At 42.1% G+C, this 17201-nt stretch overlaps 1 protein-coding gene across 2 annotated transcripts in view; it reads left to right on the plus strand.

Moving 5' to 3' along the window:
• The window catches only part of SSBP4 (single stranded DNA binding protein 4), a 584851-nt gene that overhangs the window by 98095 nt on the left and 469555 nt on the right, over positions 1-17201 (plus strand). For both annotated transcript variants that reach the window (XR_012717245.1, XM_075282260.1), the window contains exon 4: positions 7655-7739. Coding sequence is in view for 1 of the 2 variants with exons in the window: in XM_075282260.1 (XP_075138361.1) it covers positions 7655-7739 (85 nt within the window). In the remaining variant the exon portion in view is untranslated. The remainder of the gene's footprint in view (positions 1-7654; positions 7740-17201) is intronic.

Below are 17201 nucleotides of genomic sequence, written 5' to 3' on the forward strand. Positions count from 1 at the left end.
TCATGACGGTATTGCAAAATTATGGGGGTTTTGTTTTTGGACTTTCTTTTTTTTTCTTTTTTTTTTTTTTTTTTAAAGCTAGTCATTGCATACTATGCATGTTGGGATATGTTGAGCCAATAGGAAAGCCAAGTGTGGATGTTTACCTAACCTATTAGGTTAAAATCCTAATTGTAGAACTTACATGTGCATTTGGCTTTAAGTACCGTATATACTCGAGTATAATCCAAATTTTTCAGCCTAGTTTTTGTGCTGTAAAAGCCCCCCTCGGCTTATACTCAAGTCAGCAAAAAAAAAAAAATTATTATTATTTTCTTTTTTTGACCAGCCACAATAGTAATGTATAGAATCTCCCATAAAATAGTGGAAAAAAAAAAAATTAAAAGAATTAAAAGTTCTAAATCCCTCCTTTCCCTAGAATACATACAAAAGTAGAAAATTACTGTGACACACATACACATTAGGTACCCCTGTGTCTGAAAGTGCCCTGTCTACTGAATATAGGGTATCTGCAGTGCTCCTGTTCCGTCGGGAAGGGGTTAATAGGAGCACTGCAGATACCCTATATTCAGCCAGGCTGAATTCCAAGTGGGGGAAGAAAAAACCTCAGTCCTCAATCTCAGGGAAGGGGCAGACAGACAACCAAAACACCCCCTCCCCTTTCCCAGCACCCAGCAACTACTACACCCAAAAACTCCGACCATTTTAATTTTTGAAATTTTCCAGTAGCGGCTGCATTCCCCCCCGGCTTATACTCGAGTCAATAAGTTTTCCCAGTTTTTGTGGTAAAATTAGGAGCCTTGGCTTATATTCGGGTCAGCTTATACTCTAGTATATACAGCATATTAAATCTTTGTTGAATCTGATGAAAACGTCTTTTGTAAATGCTTAGCCATGTTCATTATTGGATTCATTCATTGAAAGCCCAGCCATTGATAAAATCCTCCTATGGGTTTATATGCATCATTTATTTCCTAGGAGATATTTTATATAATTATTTCAGATAATGGTTCAGATACAATCATACATTTAATGTACACATTGTGTTACAAGTCTTTTCCAAGTAGAGTGAAATACTGTACATTTCTAAAACATGGAACTACATTAACAGTATTTTGTGCCAAATATTAGATTCCTTTTTACAAAAAAAATAAAAAATTTGGTTCCATAAAAAAATATTAAGGTCTAAAATATTTGCAGGTCTGGAAATAGGAACCAGAAAATACAGAACAGTCTTAGTTAAATCCTGCGGATTCAGTATGTCTTGGAAGAGGCTTGTGCGGTTTGGAAGCTTTACGTTGTCCTACGTTAAGCCCTGAGTGGTATTGTGGGGTTATTTTACTAACCTGACTGATTTCCTCATTTTACCAGAAATCCTTTATTTTATCCTTGTAGATTTTATCACAGACTTTTCAACAAGTCAGATGGGATAACTTATTACATTTTTAATACCAAGTCATTGTAATACAGTAGAATGGATGTTACTAACCCTACATATTGTGTCCCCCTGCAATGCAATATCTTTCTAACTTGTACAGAAGTATATTTATGCCCCTTAGAAAAGTGCATGGACATGTTTGGGTAGGTAGCCTAAAGCAATGTAGGATGATGGTAGGTGGTAGTAGTAGTTGTATAGGCATAGTTCTCTCTAAATACAGTATAATACACTGGCTTTTACAATCTGTTACTCTAATATTGTGCTAAAGATCTATGGAAGTTGACCATGCTGTATATAATATTACACAGTATATTTATATATTAGTAGTATTAGTACAGTGCCTTGTGAAAGTATTCGGCCCCCTTGAACTTTTCAACCATTTGCAACATTTCAGGCTTCAAACATAAACATATAAAATTAAAATTTGGGGGGGAAAGAATCAAGAACAAGTGGGACACGATTGTGAAGTGGAACGGAATTTAATGGATATTTTAAACTTTTTTAACAAAGAAAAAAACGAAAAATTGAGCGTGCAAAATTATTTCCCCCTTGCGTTAATACTTTGTACCGCCACCTTTTGCTGCGATTACAGCTACAAGTTGCTTGGGGTATGTCTCTATCAGTTTTGCACATTGAGAGACTGAAATTCTTGCCCATTCTTCTTTGCAAAACAGCTGGAGCTCAGTGAGGTTGGATGGAGAGCGTTTGTGAACAGCAGTTTTCAGCTCTTTCCACAGATTCTCGATTGGATTCAGGTCTGGACTTTGTCTTGGTCATTCTAACACCTGGATACGTTTATTGGTGAACCATTCCATTATAGATTTTGCTTTATGTTTTGGATCATTGTCTTGTTGGAAGATAAATCTGCGTCCCAGTCTCAGGTCTTTTGCAGACTCCAACAGGTTTTCTTCCAGAATGCTCCTGTATTTGGCTCCATCCATCTTCCCATCAATTTTAACTATCTTCCCTGTCCCTGCTGAAGAAAAGCAAGCCCAAGCCATGATGCTGCCACTACCATGTGTGACAGTGGGGATGTTGTGTTCAGGGTGATGAGCTGTGTTGCTTTTACGCCAAACATATCATTTTGTATTGTGGTCAAAAAGTAAAATTTTAGTTTCACCTGACTTTCTTCTTGCCACTTTTCCATAAAGGCCAGATTTATGCAGTGTACAACTGATTTGATCATTCAGAGATCCTCACTGAACTGAACTTCTGGAGTGAGTTTGCTGCACTGAAAGTAAAGGGGCCAAATAATATTGTACGCCGCACATTTCATTTTTTTCTTTGTTAAAAAAGTTTAAAGTATCCAATACATTTTGTTCCAGTTCACACTTGTGTCCCACTTGTTGATTCATCCCCCCAAAATTAAAATTTTATATCTTTATGTTTGAAGCCTGAAATGTGGCTAAAGGTTGAAAAGTTCAAGGGGACCGAATACTTTCTCAAGGCACTGTATATTATTATAGTAGTATTCGTGTATATATATATATATATATATATATATATATATATATATATACACCGTATATATATATATATATATACAGTCCTATGAAAAAGTTTGGGCACCCCTATTAATCTTAATCATTTTTAGTTCTAAATATTTTGGTGTTTGCAGCAGCCATTTCAGTTTTATATATCTAATAACTGATGGACACAGTAATATTTCAGGATTGAAATGAGGTTTATTGTACTAACAGAAAATGTGCAATATGCATTAAACCAAAATTTGACCAGTGCAAAAGTATGGGCACCTCAACAGAAAAGTGACATTAATATTTAGTAGATCCTCCTTTTGCAAAGATAACAGCCTCTAGTCGCTTCCTGTAGCTTTTAATCAGTTCCTGGATCCTGGATGAAGGGATTTTGGACCATTCCTCTTTACAAAACAATTCAGGTTCAGTTAAGTTTGATGGTCGCCGAGCATCGACAGCCCGCTTCAAATCATCCCACAGATGTTCAATGATATTCAGGTCTGGGGACTGGGATGGCCATTCCAGAACATTGTACTTGTTCCTCTGCATGAATGCCTGAGTCGATTTGGAGTGGTGTTTTGGATCATTGTCTTGCTGAAATATCTATCCCCGGCGTAACTTCAACTTCGTCACTGATTCTTGAACATTATTCTCAAGAATCTGCTGATACTGAGTGGAATCCATGCGGCCCTCAACTTTAACAAGATTCCCGGTGCCGGCATTGGCCACACAGCCCCAAAGCATGATGGAACTTCCACCAAATTTTACAGTGGGTAGCAAGTGTTTTTCTTGGAATGCTGTTTTTTTTTGGACGCCATGCATAACGCCTTTTTGTATGACCAAACAACTCAATCTTTGTTTCAACAGTCCACAGGCTTGTCCAAATGTGCTTTTACATACCTAAGGGGGCTCTGTTTGTGGCGTGGTTGCAGAAACAGCTTCTTTCTCATCAATCTCCCATACTGCTTCTCCTTGTGCAAAGTGCGCTGTATTGTTGACCGATGCACAGTGACACCATCTGCAGCAAGATGATGCTGCAGCTCTTTGGAGGTGGTCTGTGGATTGTCCTTGACTGTTCTCACTATTCTTCTTCTCTGCCTTTCTGATATTTTTCTTGGCCTGCCACTTCTGGGCTTAACAAGAACTGTCCCTGTGGTCTTCCATTTCCTTACTATGTTCCTCACAGTTGAAACTGACAGGTTAAATCTCTGAGACAACTTTTTGTATTCTGCCCATGAACAACTATGTTGAACAATCTTTGTTTTCAGATCATTTGAGAGCGGGCTGCCCATGCTCGGTGACCATCAAACTTAACTGAACTTGAATTGTTTTGTAAAGAGGAATGGTCCAAAATACCTTCATCCAGGATCCAGGAACTGATTAAAAGCTACTAGAGATGAGCGAACAGTGTTCTATCGAACACATGTTCGATCGGATATCAGGGTGTTCGCCATGTTCGAATCGAATCGAACACCGCGTGGTAAAGTGCGCCAAAATTCGATTCCCCTCCCACCTTCCCTGGCGCCTTTTTTGCACCAATAACAGCGCAGGGGAGGTGGGACAGGAACTACGACACCGGGGGCATTGAAAAAAATTGGAAAAAGTCATTGGCTGCTGAAATCAGGTGACCTCCATTTTAGACGAATAGTGGATTTCAAATCCAGGTCATATGAGAATGTGAACTTTGTGACTATGAGACAGGGATAGCTGTACAGGCAGGGATAGCTAGGGATAACCTTTATTTAGGGGGGAATGTTATTAAAAATAACTTTTTGGGGCTCTATCGGGTGTGTAATTGTGATTTTTGTGAGATAAACTTTTTCCCATAGGGATGCATTGGCCAGCGCTGATTGGCCGAATTCCGTACTCTGGCCAATCAGCGCTGGCCAATGCATTCTATTAGCCCGATGAAGTAGAGCTGAATGTGTGTGCTTAGCACACACATTCAGCTCTACTTCATCGGGCTAATAGAATGCATTGGCCAGCGCTGATTGGCCAGAGTACGGAATTCGGCCAATCAGCGCTGGCTCTGCTGGAGGAGGCGGAGTCTAAGATCGCTCCACACCAGTCTCCATTCAGGTCCGACCTTGGACTCCGCCTCCTCCAGCAGAGCCAGCGCTGATTGGCCGAATTCCGTACTCTGGCCAATCAGCACTGGCTAATGCATTGTATTGGCGTGATGAAGCAGTGCTGAATGTGTGTGCTTAGCACACACATTCAGCTCTACTTCATCGGGCTAATAGAATGCATTGGCCAGCGCTGATTGGCCAGAGTACGGAATTCGGCCAATCAGCGCTGGCTCTGCTGGAGGAGGCGGAGTCTAAGATCGCTCCACACCAGTCTCCATTCAGGTCCGACCTTAGACTCCGCCTCCTCCAGCAGAGCCAGCGCTGATTGGCCGAATTCCGTACTCTGGCCAATCAGCACTGGCTAATGCATTGTATTGGCGTGATGAAGCAGTGCTGAATGTGTGTGCTTAGCACACACATTCAGCTCTACTTCATCGGGCTAATAGAATGCATTGGCCAGCGCTGATTGGCCAGAGTACGGAATTCGGCCAATCAGCGCTGGCTCTGCTGGAGGAGGCGGAGTCTAAGATCGCTCCACACCAGTCTCCATTCAGGTCCGACCTTAGACTCCGCCTCCTCCAGCAGAGCCAGCGCTGATTGGCCAGAGTACGGAATTCGGCCAATCAGCACTGGCTAATGCATTGTATTGGCGTGATGAAGCAGTGCTGAATGTGTGTGCTTAGCAAACACATTCAGCTCTACTTCATCGGGCTAATAGAATGCATTGGCCAATCAGCACTGGCCAATGCATTCTATTAGCGTGAACTGAGTTTGCACAGGGGTTCTAGTGCACCCTCGGCTCTGCTACATCAGATTGCTACATCTGATGTAGCAGTGCCGAGTGTGCATCAGATGTGTAGTTGAGCAAAACTGACTCAGCACTGCTAAGTCTCTGCATTCGCATAGGAATGCATTGGCCAGCCTTCGGCCAATCAGCGCTGGCTCTGCCGGAGGAGGCGGAGTCTAAGGTCGGACCTGAATGGAGACTGGTGTGGAGCGATCTTAGACTCCGCCTCCTCCAGCAGAGCCAACGCTGATTGGTCGAGTTCCGTACTCTGGCCAATCAGCACTGGCCAATGCATTTCTATGGGGAAAAGTTAGCTTGCGAAAAACGCAAACTGACAGGGATTTCCATGAAATAAAGTGACTTTTATGCCCCCAGACATGCTTCCCCTGCTGTCCCAGTGTCATTCCAGGGTGTTGGTATCATTTCCTGGGGTGTCATAGTGGACTTGGTGACCCTCCAGACACGAATTTGGGTTTCCCCCTTAACGAGTTTATGTTCCCCATAGACTATAATGGGGTTCGAAACCCATTCGAACACTCGAACAGTGAGCGGCTGTTCGAATCGAATTTCAAACCTCGAACATTTTAGTGTTCGCTCATCTCTAAAAGCTACAGGAAGCGACTAGAGGCTGTTATCTCTGCAAAAGGAGGATATACTAAATATTAATGTCACTTTTCTGTTGAGGTGCCCATACTTTTGCACTGGTCAAATTTTGGTTTAATGCATATTGCACATTTTCTGTTAGTACAATAAACCTCATTTCAATCCTGAAATATTACTGTGTCCATCAGTTATTAGATATATCAAACTGAAATGGCTGCTGCAAACACCAAAATATTTAGAACTAAAAATGATTAAAATTAATAGGGGTGCCCAAACTTTTTCATAGGAATATATATATATATATATATATATATATATATATATATATATATATATATATGTACATTTAGGTGAGTATAAAGACTGGATTAGGGTTGCTCACCATATGACGAAGGAGGCGTTCACACTAGCATCTGCAGTCCGCCCAGGGGTTTCCGTCCTAATCCCCAGAGAAAATGGATAGGTGACTGTTTCCCATCGGTCAGTTTTAAAACCCATTCATTTGAATGGGTTTTTACAGCAAATCGCCGGTGCCCATATCCAGCCTCTCCGCAGGAAAAATGCATGACTTTGTGTCTGTCCAAAAAAAACGGCGGGCGGACACGTGCAAACTCCCCCTTAAAAGTCCTAAACAAACATGTAGAAATCCCAGAACTTTTATACTTTACGTTCAGTACTGTCTGCAATATTGTCAGTGTGGCTGTCATACTGTAACCAATACACATAGTCACAATTCAGGACTCCTCCTGCAACCTACAGAGCTAGAGTCATGAGTCATGACCACTAATCTACAGTATATGGCCAGCTTTAGCCATCTCAAGTATGAGACCATAGATATCTTTCTTTTTTGTCAACTTGTCTCAGGATTCATGACTGGAGCAAACTATTTCTACATAGTCACAGTACTATTAATGTTGTAAGTCACTACTACCATCTCTTATGTATGGAGTCTCCTGACTTCTTCGGGAAAGCAGATGTTGGGAGAAGAGAAGGATCATACATTTAGGTTCTATCTTGCCCAATCCTTCTGTTCTCCAGAGGCGTATGGTATAAGCTAAGTTTCCTTAGGGATTCAGAAGGAATAGCTGTAGTGTATATGGCTAAGTTATGAAGCATTACATCTTATACTGTTCACTAGACTGGTGAGCTAAGATGCAATGGGGTAACTAATCATTATCATATCAATTCACCACTATATGCAACTAAGGGTGACTATGAGATTTATCCATTTCTTTTCCCATTTGCTCACCAGTAACTTATTTTTCTCCTTGATATCCTTCAGCGTATTTTGGGATTTGTACTGTGCAGCACCTGACAGAAGAGAGACCTGTGAACACTCCAGTGAAGCTAAAGCTTTCCATGACTATGTAAGTCAACACCCCACTACTACCCTTATATGAACTTTTTGTTATTTGAGCTATCCATATGGTTTCTCTTGCTGTATAATATAATGAACGACGGATGATAAAGCTTTGTGATGTGGGTAATATACATTATGTGCAGATGTGATTTGCTCATACGTGGAATAAACAGTGGGGACATTAATTAAAGGGTTAAGTGAAAATATATACAAAATTATGCATTTCTCTTTTTTTTCTTCCTTGATTTAGTAAAATGTAACACACTTTTCTTTTGGTATTTTCTCCCAATTTAACCACATTTTACTGATCTTTTATGAGGCTCTGGTTGAACATAGAAAAACAGCTGGAATGGCTTAAGAAAAAAAAAAAGAGAGCAATATGAGCCAAGGAAAGCCTGTTGCGTGCAGCTATTGTACTTGGCTGTGGCACATTTGTGTATGATTCAGGCTGAACATATATTCTAGTGGGCAGGCTGTGGGCTCTCCGCTTAATTGGAACCTCAGTGGTTCAGGAAATACATTCCCTATGGAAGCTTTTTTTTTTTTTTTTTTTTTTTTTTTTAAGAAAAAAATCCATGTATTCACTTAACCCTTCCTGTAGATACATGTAAAGACAACTATGCACCAAGCAAAGACAATTACCAACCTTTATAATGTTGGCCCTATTATGGCTCCATATTCAAAAACATATTTGATGTATATTATTTGATTTACCTGGCCATTGCCTTTTGACTGTTGCAATATGTATGTAAACTATATATTATGTAGATTATGTCAAAAACTAAAGTAACATGAACTTCTGTACTACGTTGTATTTAGTTCCTATTTACAAACTTTGGCTCCTGAGGATAAGTTGATCCTAATAGTACCCAATTCTATGTCCTCCCTCCCTGAGCTCTGCTGTTATTGGTGGAAAAACCACTGACCAATTGCTTAATTTCCTTACACTGGTGACAGTTCACAGGCACTCATTGACATCAAAAGGCATCCATTGCTTTCTATGCCTGTCTACAGTTCTTTGGAGTGGAGAGTATGCCAGCAGAAAAAGGAACCCATTGAAGTCAATGGGAGGCTTTTTTTTCAGCGCTGAAATTCCACAACAAATTCCTCACCATTTTCCTCTCTGTGAATGGACCTTAAGGGACTCCATTCTCTTAGCTCAGCATGTCTTGTTAGGTTAAATGAGTGTGGTCTTGTAAACTTGCAGACAACCCCTTTATAGAATTTTGTGAACTGATGTATTGGTAGACCATGTATATTAGAGCAGTGCAACATCATATTTTATTATAGATTGTATATACACAGTCATGAGATAGCATTATTACAATGACTGACTTATCTGCCATAATATACTCATTTCATTTGCCATGAATATTCTATTCAGCTGATGTTTTTGGTTTTTTTGCAAAGACCCATTTGTTTCATACAGGGCAAGACCTCCCTTCTCTACTTCTAAATTATTGAATTTTTGCCTATGAGAGTTAATAGGAATGAATAATATATTATACAAAAATACTCCTTTACTTATTTTCCTGCAGAAGGTGATAGCAATTGATCTCCATTATTTTCCCGCTATCCATTGGCTCCACAGTAACACGGTATTCCTAAAACCTAGGCTTCAGACATTCTGATCCACACATGGCATTACTTAGAGATGCGCTCAGGACAGTCTTCCCAGTAATATGCCCACAGGTAGTTACACAAATCTAATTTTTGTATCCAAGATTTTGATTTCAAAAGAGCAATTTCTGAAATGTATTTGGAGGTAAATTGCTATTTTGTTGGTGTGGAGATAAGGCGTGAAATAGGTGGGAACGTTTTTTTAAGAAGTTTCACTGACTAATATAAGCCTTTGCCAGTGATACTGGATGCTTCAGCCTTCTCCACAGGGTGATGGGTTTTCAGTGGAAATAGGTACCAGATCACACATTACTAGAGGCATTAATGTGTCACATTTAGAACATTGTACACCATTATGATCAGAGACTGGGATGTAACAGATTCTATATAGTGCACTGCCATTTAATGTTTTATTCACCACCTCCAGCTATATAGTTGACTAAAATTCACTGGGAAGACAAAGAAAGGCAAAGAATAGTCCCACAGGCAAATATTCCACTTCTAGAGAGAAATGCCTTTCACCTGCAGAAGCATTAGGCGTAGAATCAAAGTCAACGACATATGCGGACATTTTATCATGGAAGCTGACAGCGAAGAAGTAAGCAATGGCCTTGAAATTGTCATTTGTAGAGGGTCTCAATACATTGATGTTATTGAGGCCATAATGTATGGAAGTGTGGAAGTGTCATTTCATAAACAGTGCTCCTTAATAGATATAGGTCCAAGGAAGAAGGAGCTTTGATTTTATGCTGCATGAAGGTGATGTCATAAAGGATGTGAATATTCTACTCCTAGGGAAATTGGGATCAATCTTAAATTATGGAAGGGAACTGTCACTTTTATGGAAGATGCATTAAAGAAGCCCTTTCAGCTCTCCTGATATGTCTTCTTCAGTGACTCTGCATTGTCCCACCGCTGTTCCTCCTGTCAATAGATTCTGCCTCTTCTGTCCGTAAGCACTGGTGTTAGACTATGTAGGAAGCCACCTGATCAACAGTAGGAACTGTAACACCGAGCATTGGATTTATTCATACATTTTCATGAGGAGTAACCAAGCAGAAGACTTTCCCTATTAAGCCAGTTTGTCCATCAACATGTCCACAATTACAGCAGATATGTTTGGCAACCATTTTCTGGACTGAGAACTGGCCAGTGAACCATGTATTGTATGCTCATCGCTGCCTTAGTTCTAAGTCTAGGAAAAGCGGCACAAATGATCTCACACAACAGGTCTCCCTGTGCTGCCTAACAGGGTAAATGTATGAGATACCGAGGGGATTCACTTCTCCTTATGTAGCTGGATTACATTAAGGAACATGTCAGCTTGCTTCCAGGGTGTTGCTGTGTATTACAGCATATGAGTGAACACTGCATGCCCATGAAATAATGTTCTTGAAATGTAGTGGCAAAAATGCCTGCACAGATACAGTGCTATAAGAGATTGTGTATGTGGTTTTACAATTTTTCTCTTTTAAAGAAACCGCCACTCATCTACATTGGCACTTGAAATGACCTGAGAATTAATGCTAGACGTAGTTCATAGAGATGAGTATGGGCGTTTAATAAAATAGCAGCTCTGTCCGTATAGAATCTAAACATCCACTGGTTTCTAAACGTGTACACAGTTTATTCAGTGTCAAGTTACTTATGTAGTAATTTATAGGGTCCGTAGACCCACAGATGGGCTGAGACACTTGTCCATAATACTGGTGCAAAAAATGTGCCCCTAATATTTTTGTGTGAAACTGGCTTCATAAGGATATTAATCCTGTACTCACATTTTGGTCCCCCTAGTGGCAGTAACATTATAACAACTTATGAATCCAATACCCTATTGAGTCTTTCTTAAAGTTTTCTTTTTCATTAGCAAGTTAGGGGATAACTGGATGAGAACTTGGAAACCCCACTCTGGGATCATCCGTGTTGTTGAGAACGTGGGTACATTCACACTACTGCCCAAGTCACACAGGGGACTCAGAGTCTCCTATACTTGTGATCACTGGGGATCCTAGCAGAAAGACCCCAGTGATGATACGCTTACCCTAATTTAGGCCGGTTGCAGACAACCATGGCCGCTTTAGTATGCTATCCATGTATTTCACGGATGGCGTACTGACCCATTCATTTCATTGATCCTGTACAGACTGTGAATTTCATGGTCCCATGTGTGGGCTTACAGCACATATTATTGAACAGGTCCTATTCCTGTCCTATTTTGCGACCCTTGCGTCTGTGGATCCTATTCATGTAATGAAAGGAGTTGCAGATGTACGGCCCATGCACGGGCGGCACACAGGGGGACATCCTCATGTCCCCATTGAGCTGCCCATGCTTTTAATTCACGGTTGACCAGTTGCATCACAGTCATCTGCAACCGGCCTTACAGGAGGAGTTGTATGAAAACTGTGCTGGGCCACATGTGGTAGTATGCTGTGGGAAGTTCATGGCGATAAATCCTTAAGTGAACCCACCTGCTCCATAAACCAAAAGATTTTGGTGCGCCATTTTACAGTAACTGCAAAGTGGATGGGTTTCTTGCTAATCCAATCCACACATTGCAGAAAAATAGCGGAGACGCTGCGATTTTCAAAAATCATTGTATTTTTGCAAATTGCAGCACCTACATTAATGCCGGCGTTTTCCATATAGGTATAATTGAAGCAGAAAGTCCACCGAGGACCTTTCACCATTTTGCCCATAGGCAGTTCTATATACTGCCGGAAAGCTGACAGTGCGCTGAGTTCAGCACACTGTCGGCTTTCCCGATCTTGGCCCAGTGTGAAGAGCTTACGGTCCCGGTACCGTAGCTCTTCTATGGTCAGAAGGGCGTTTCTGACACTCAGTCAGAGACGTCCTTCTTCACGGCACAGCCAATCGCGCTGTGCTGTGAGAGCCAGGAGGAACGCCCCCTCCCTCCCTGATAATACTCGTCTATGGACGAGTACTGCGAGCAGAGGGAGGAGGGAGTTCCTCCCGGCTCTCACAGCACAGCGTGATTGGCTGTGCTGTGAAGAAGGACGTCTCTGACTGAGTGTCAGAAACGCCCTTCTGACCATAGAAGAGCTACGGTACCGGGACCGTAAGCTCTTCACACTGGGCCCAGATCGGGAAAGCCGACAGTGTGCTGAACTCAGCGCACTGTCAGCTTTCCGGCAGTATATAGAACTGCCTGTGTGCAAAATGGTGAAAGGTCCTCTTTAAGTAAAAAGCACTGTAGGAAAAACTGCGATGCGTTTCCACTGTGGTTTTACCAGCAGCCCTTTTTGGCTGCGACCCGTTACAGGGGGCCTTAGACTTAAAACGACTAATCTGGTTTAAACTACAAATACAGACCTTTAGGATTACTATTCAAGTTTTTTTGTTTTTTCATGCTTGTAAACTCTATCTGTTATATTCTGGTAATTGTTGGAGTATTTGGTTTACTGTTGAGTCTACAGTTACATTAGCATTGAGTTAAAATCTGAAGAGTCTAGTACATATACCAAGTCAACCTCATTTGTCATATCTGTAAATCAACCCACTGGCATGTGTATGTCGGGTGCATAATATAACAAATAACTTTGCATCCTTTATTTGTACACATTATAAAATCTGAATATAGACCTAGCAGTGAAGCCTAAAAACAGCTCTGATTGCTGCTGGCACATCTGGAAGTGGCAGGGTTAATGCCATCAGTTGTGTACAGGATTTTCTAAGATTTTCCTCGCTCAAGAACTGGCCGCTATCCCAGATGGAATGATTTCAGATGATGGAAAGATACAGAGTACTGTGTTTGTCCAAGACAATATTGCAAAACTGCTAGTACTTTGGGTACAGGTAACAAAGTGCATCTGGCCAGCACAAATTTTCCTGACCTTGAAATGCTCTTCAAGCATCTTGCTGCATGCATGTGACTTCCTATCAGAACTAATTCCTGAAAGGAGCGAACACTGTTCGATCAAATACATATTCGATCGAATATCAGGCCGTTCGAGGTATTCGATTGGAATCAAACACCACGAAGCAAACGCAGAAAAAATTTGTATCCCCTCCCACCTTCCCTGACGCTTTTTTTTGCACCAATGACTGTGCAGGGGAAGTGGGACAGGAACTACGACAACGGAGGCATCGAAAAAAAATTGGAAAAAGTAATTTTCTGGCGAAATCAGGTGACCTCCAATTTAGACGAATGGTGGATTTAACATTCGATTAATTTGAGACTTTGAACTATGTGATTGTGAGACAGGGATAGATGTACAGGCAAGGTTAGCTAGGGATTAGCTTTATTTAGGGGGGAATGTTACTCACCCAGCTCTTTGGGACTCTATCTGGTCGGGATCCCTGTCAGCTTGCGATATGCGCCAATCAACGCTGGTTCTGCCGGAGGAGGCAGAGTCTAAGATCGGTCCACAGCAGTTTCCATTGTGGTCCACAGCTCTGCTACACGGAGAAGTGGCAGAGCTCAGCACACACACCAGAGATGCAGCAGAGCTGAGTGTGCAGCAGGGTTCAGCGCACATTCAGCTCTGCTGCATCTCCGATTTAGCAGTGCTGGCCGTACGCTCAGCTCACCTGCCTCTTTGGAGTAGCCGAGCTGCGCGCACGGCCTGCTCTGCTTCATCTCCGGTGTAGCAGTGCTGGCCGTGCGCTCAGCTCGGCTGCATCTCCGAAGTAGCCGAGCTGAGTGCACGGTCAGCTCTGCTTCATCTCCGATGTAACAGTGCTGGCCGTGCGCTCAGCCCGGCTGCATCTTCGGAGTAGCCGAGCTCAGCACACGGCCAGCTCTGCTACATATCAGCATAGAAATGCATTGACCAGCGTTGATTGGCTGAATGCTATACAGAGTACTGCATTCGGCCAATCAACGCTGGTTCTGCCGGAGGAGGCGGAGTCTAAGATCGGTCCACAGCAGTCTCCATTCTGGTCTGATATTAGACTCCGCCTCCTCACAGACGAGCCTCCGGCAGAACCAGCGTTGATTAGTTGATTGACCGAATGCTGTACTCTGTATGGCATTCGGCCAATCAACGCTGGTCAATGCATTCCTATGGTAAAAAGTCAGCTCCCGCATATCGCAAGCTGACAGGGATCCCAACATAATACAGTGACTTGGGCATGTTAGATGCCCCCAGACATGCTTCCCCTGCTGTCCCAGTTGCATTCCAGAGGTGTTGGCATCATTTCCTGGGGTGTGATAGTGGACTTGGTGACCCTCCTGAGTCGAATGGTGGGATCCCCTGAAATGAAGCACTTTTCCCCATACACTATAATGGGGTTCGATATTTGGTAGAATAGTCGAATATTGAGCGGCTATTCGAAACGAATATCGAATATTTTACTGTTCGCTCATCTCTAGTTATTATGTTTGCAAAAAATCTCATTGTTCTATATATAAGCCATACAAATGATTGGTCTTGGTGCCTCCAAAACGAGGAAATAACAGCAGATACCACTGTAAACTTAAAGTCCGAAAAGTTTCCCTATTTTTACTGAAACTACAGTAAAGCTGCCAGGGATTATTATACGACATACTTAAATATTAAAGTTAATGGTGTACTTGGGTTTCCTTATAGATGCTGCTCCTGAGTTTAGCTTTCTGTAATTGCTAGCAATTAGCTACAATGTATTATCAATAACTTAGACTTTTAAGAGAATTAGAAAGTCATAAAAATTCTCTAAATTTGTAAAATGGTTGTGATATTGTGGAGCTGATGAATTGATTTGCGCTGGTAAATATCTCGGTGATCCAGGGGTACCGAAGAGCTGCTTTGGTTTCAAGATGCTCACCCAACCATTTGATTTCTAGAGAAACATCAGAGTACAGCTAAAACAAAGTCGCCTGGAGCCACCCCCTGCCTCCTGCTCTGAGCATCAAAGCGGGGCACCATTTGGTACAAAACGTGAAATTGAGGCAGGCCTCCCAGTGTCATGACATTGCATTGTACAAATATGGGCAGAGCAGGCACGCAGGGAGCTCTCTGCCAACAGGGGAACCGTTTGGTGTTGTTGCTGTGATACTGATCAAACTGGGAGGTAATGGCTATGTCAGGGAAGGGGGAAACAGACTCACAGTGGCAGCTGGCAGATCAGTGGTAACAGCAGGGATTGAATAAACTGGGGACATGCGGGAGCAGGCGGGGGGGAGAAAAGAAAGAGAGGAACCCACTGTGTGCTGCAGAAAAACCTTACTCCTGAGACCACAAACATATTACTGAATCTGAGAGATATTGTTTTGTAAAGACGCAGCCCTGCTTTTCAGATACTGTGTATGGTCACAGCTTGACTGTTACACTGGATCAGTGGATTGTACTTGTTTCACATGTCTCTGTATAGAGCTTATGAATGCTAGTTCAGTAACGCTTATACATCATGAGAGGTTGGATACAGTAATAAGAGATTGCATTCCATGTTCAGATAGTGGGTAAATGAGGCAGATGTACATCGGGCAAGCAACAAAATAATTTATGATGCGTGTGTGTGTATACACACACACATATTTATAGGAGTCTGTCTGTAGGGTTTTTGCCCATTCGTGCACAAAAGCATTTGTGAGGTCAAACACTGATGGTTGTTTAAGAGGGTTTGGCTCACAATTTCAATTCTAGTTCATGTCAAAGGCGTTCAGTGAGTGTAATGTCAGGGTTCTGCAGACCATTCAAGTTCTAAAGCGAACTCTCCCAAACATACCTTTATAGACCTTGCGTTGTGCACTAGGAACACAGTCATGGTTGAATAGAAAAGAGCCTTCCAGAAACTGTGCCCACAAGGTTGGAAGAATGCAATTGTCTAAAATAGCTTGGAATGCAGAAGCTTTAGGATGTGTTCACATGGAGGTATTTGCCGCGGATTTCGCCCCCAAATCCAGAGCTGATTCCTCCCGGAATCCACCTTCATTGTTTTCAATGGGAGGCAGAGATCGCAGCAGGACGCAGAAAAAAGAAGTGTCCTGCTCGATCTTGCTGCGGATTTCGCGACTGATTCAGCTGCAGGGTCCACGGCTTGAGACTCCCTCCTGAGTAGACCCATTCATCCAGGCCTAATTATGAGTGGGATGCCACCACAGAATGCGGGTACACTGCATCAGCATTCCATCACGGCTAGACCGCAGCAAAAATGTCGTCGGCGGAAAATGAAGAGAATTCCTCTTAATTTTCTGCCATGTGAATTTGACCCTGAATTTGTAGAAGAGTGCCACTGTAATTTGCTTATTTTGACTTCATTCGGTAAGGCCAAATTCCACACGCAAATTTTGACAAATTCCGCACCAAGGGAAAAGGTGTATTTTACACCTCTCATTCATTTCAATTGGAGTTCTTAGGTGGAATCCGCCTAAAGAATTAGCAAGGTCCTTATTTTTCTGCTACCTGAAAAATCAGTCCACAGAAGAAAATCAGCTATTTCCTCCCATTGAAATGAATGGGAGGCAGATTTCAGGTGGAATTTGAGGTGGATTCTGTGTAAAATTCAGCATCAAATTTCTATATGTGAACAACCCCTTAGATTTCTCGTCACTGGAACTAAGGATTCTAGGCAACCCCTGAAGAAAACAACACCATAGCATTATGCCAGGATGGTAATGTTTTCCGCACATTCACCAAACCAATATTCATCTATCAAACTGTCAGGACACATCTTCACTGCCCCAGAATCTAGTGGCTTTAAATCGCTTTATCTTACGCTTGGCATTGTGTTTGGAGATGTAAGGTTTAGATGCAGGTGTTTGGTCATGGAAACCCATGCCATGAAGGACAGTTTTTGATGCTGATGTTAATGTCAGAAGAGGTATACAGTTTTGCAGTTATTGAGTAAGTAGAGATTTGGCGGGTTTTATGCACCTTAGCACTCAGCAGTGAACTCTTTCAAAAATGTT

Source organism: Leptodactylus fuscus, chromosome 1, assembly GCF_031893055.1.
Source record: "Leptodactylus fuscus isolate aLepFus1 chromosome 1, aLepFus1.hap2, whole genome shotgun sequence".
Lineage (NCBI taxonomy): Eukaryota > Metazoa > Chordata > Amphibia > Anura > Leptodactylidae > Leptodactylus > Leptodactylus fuscus.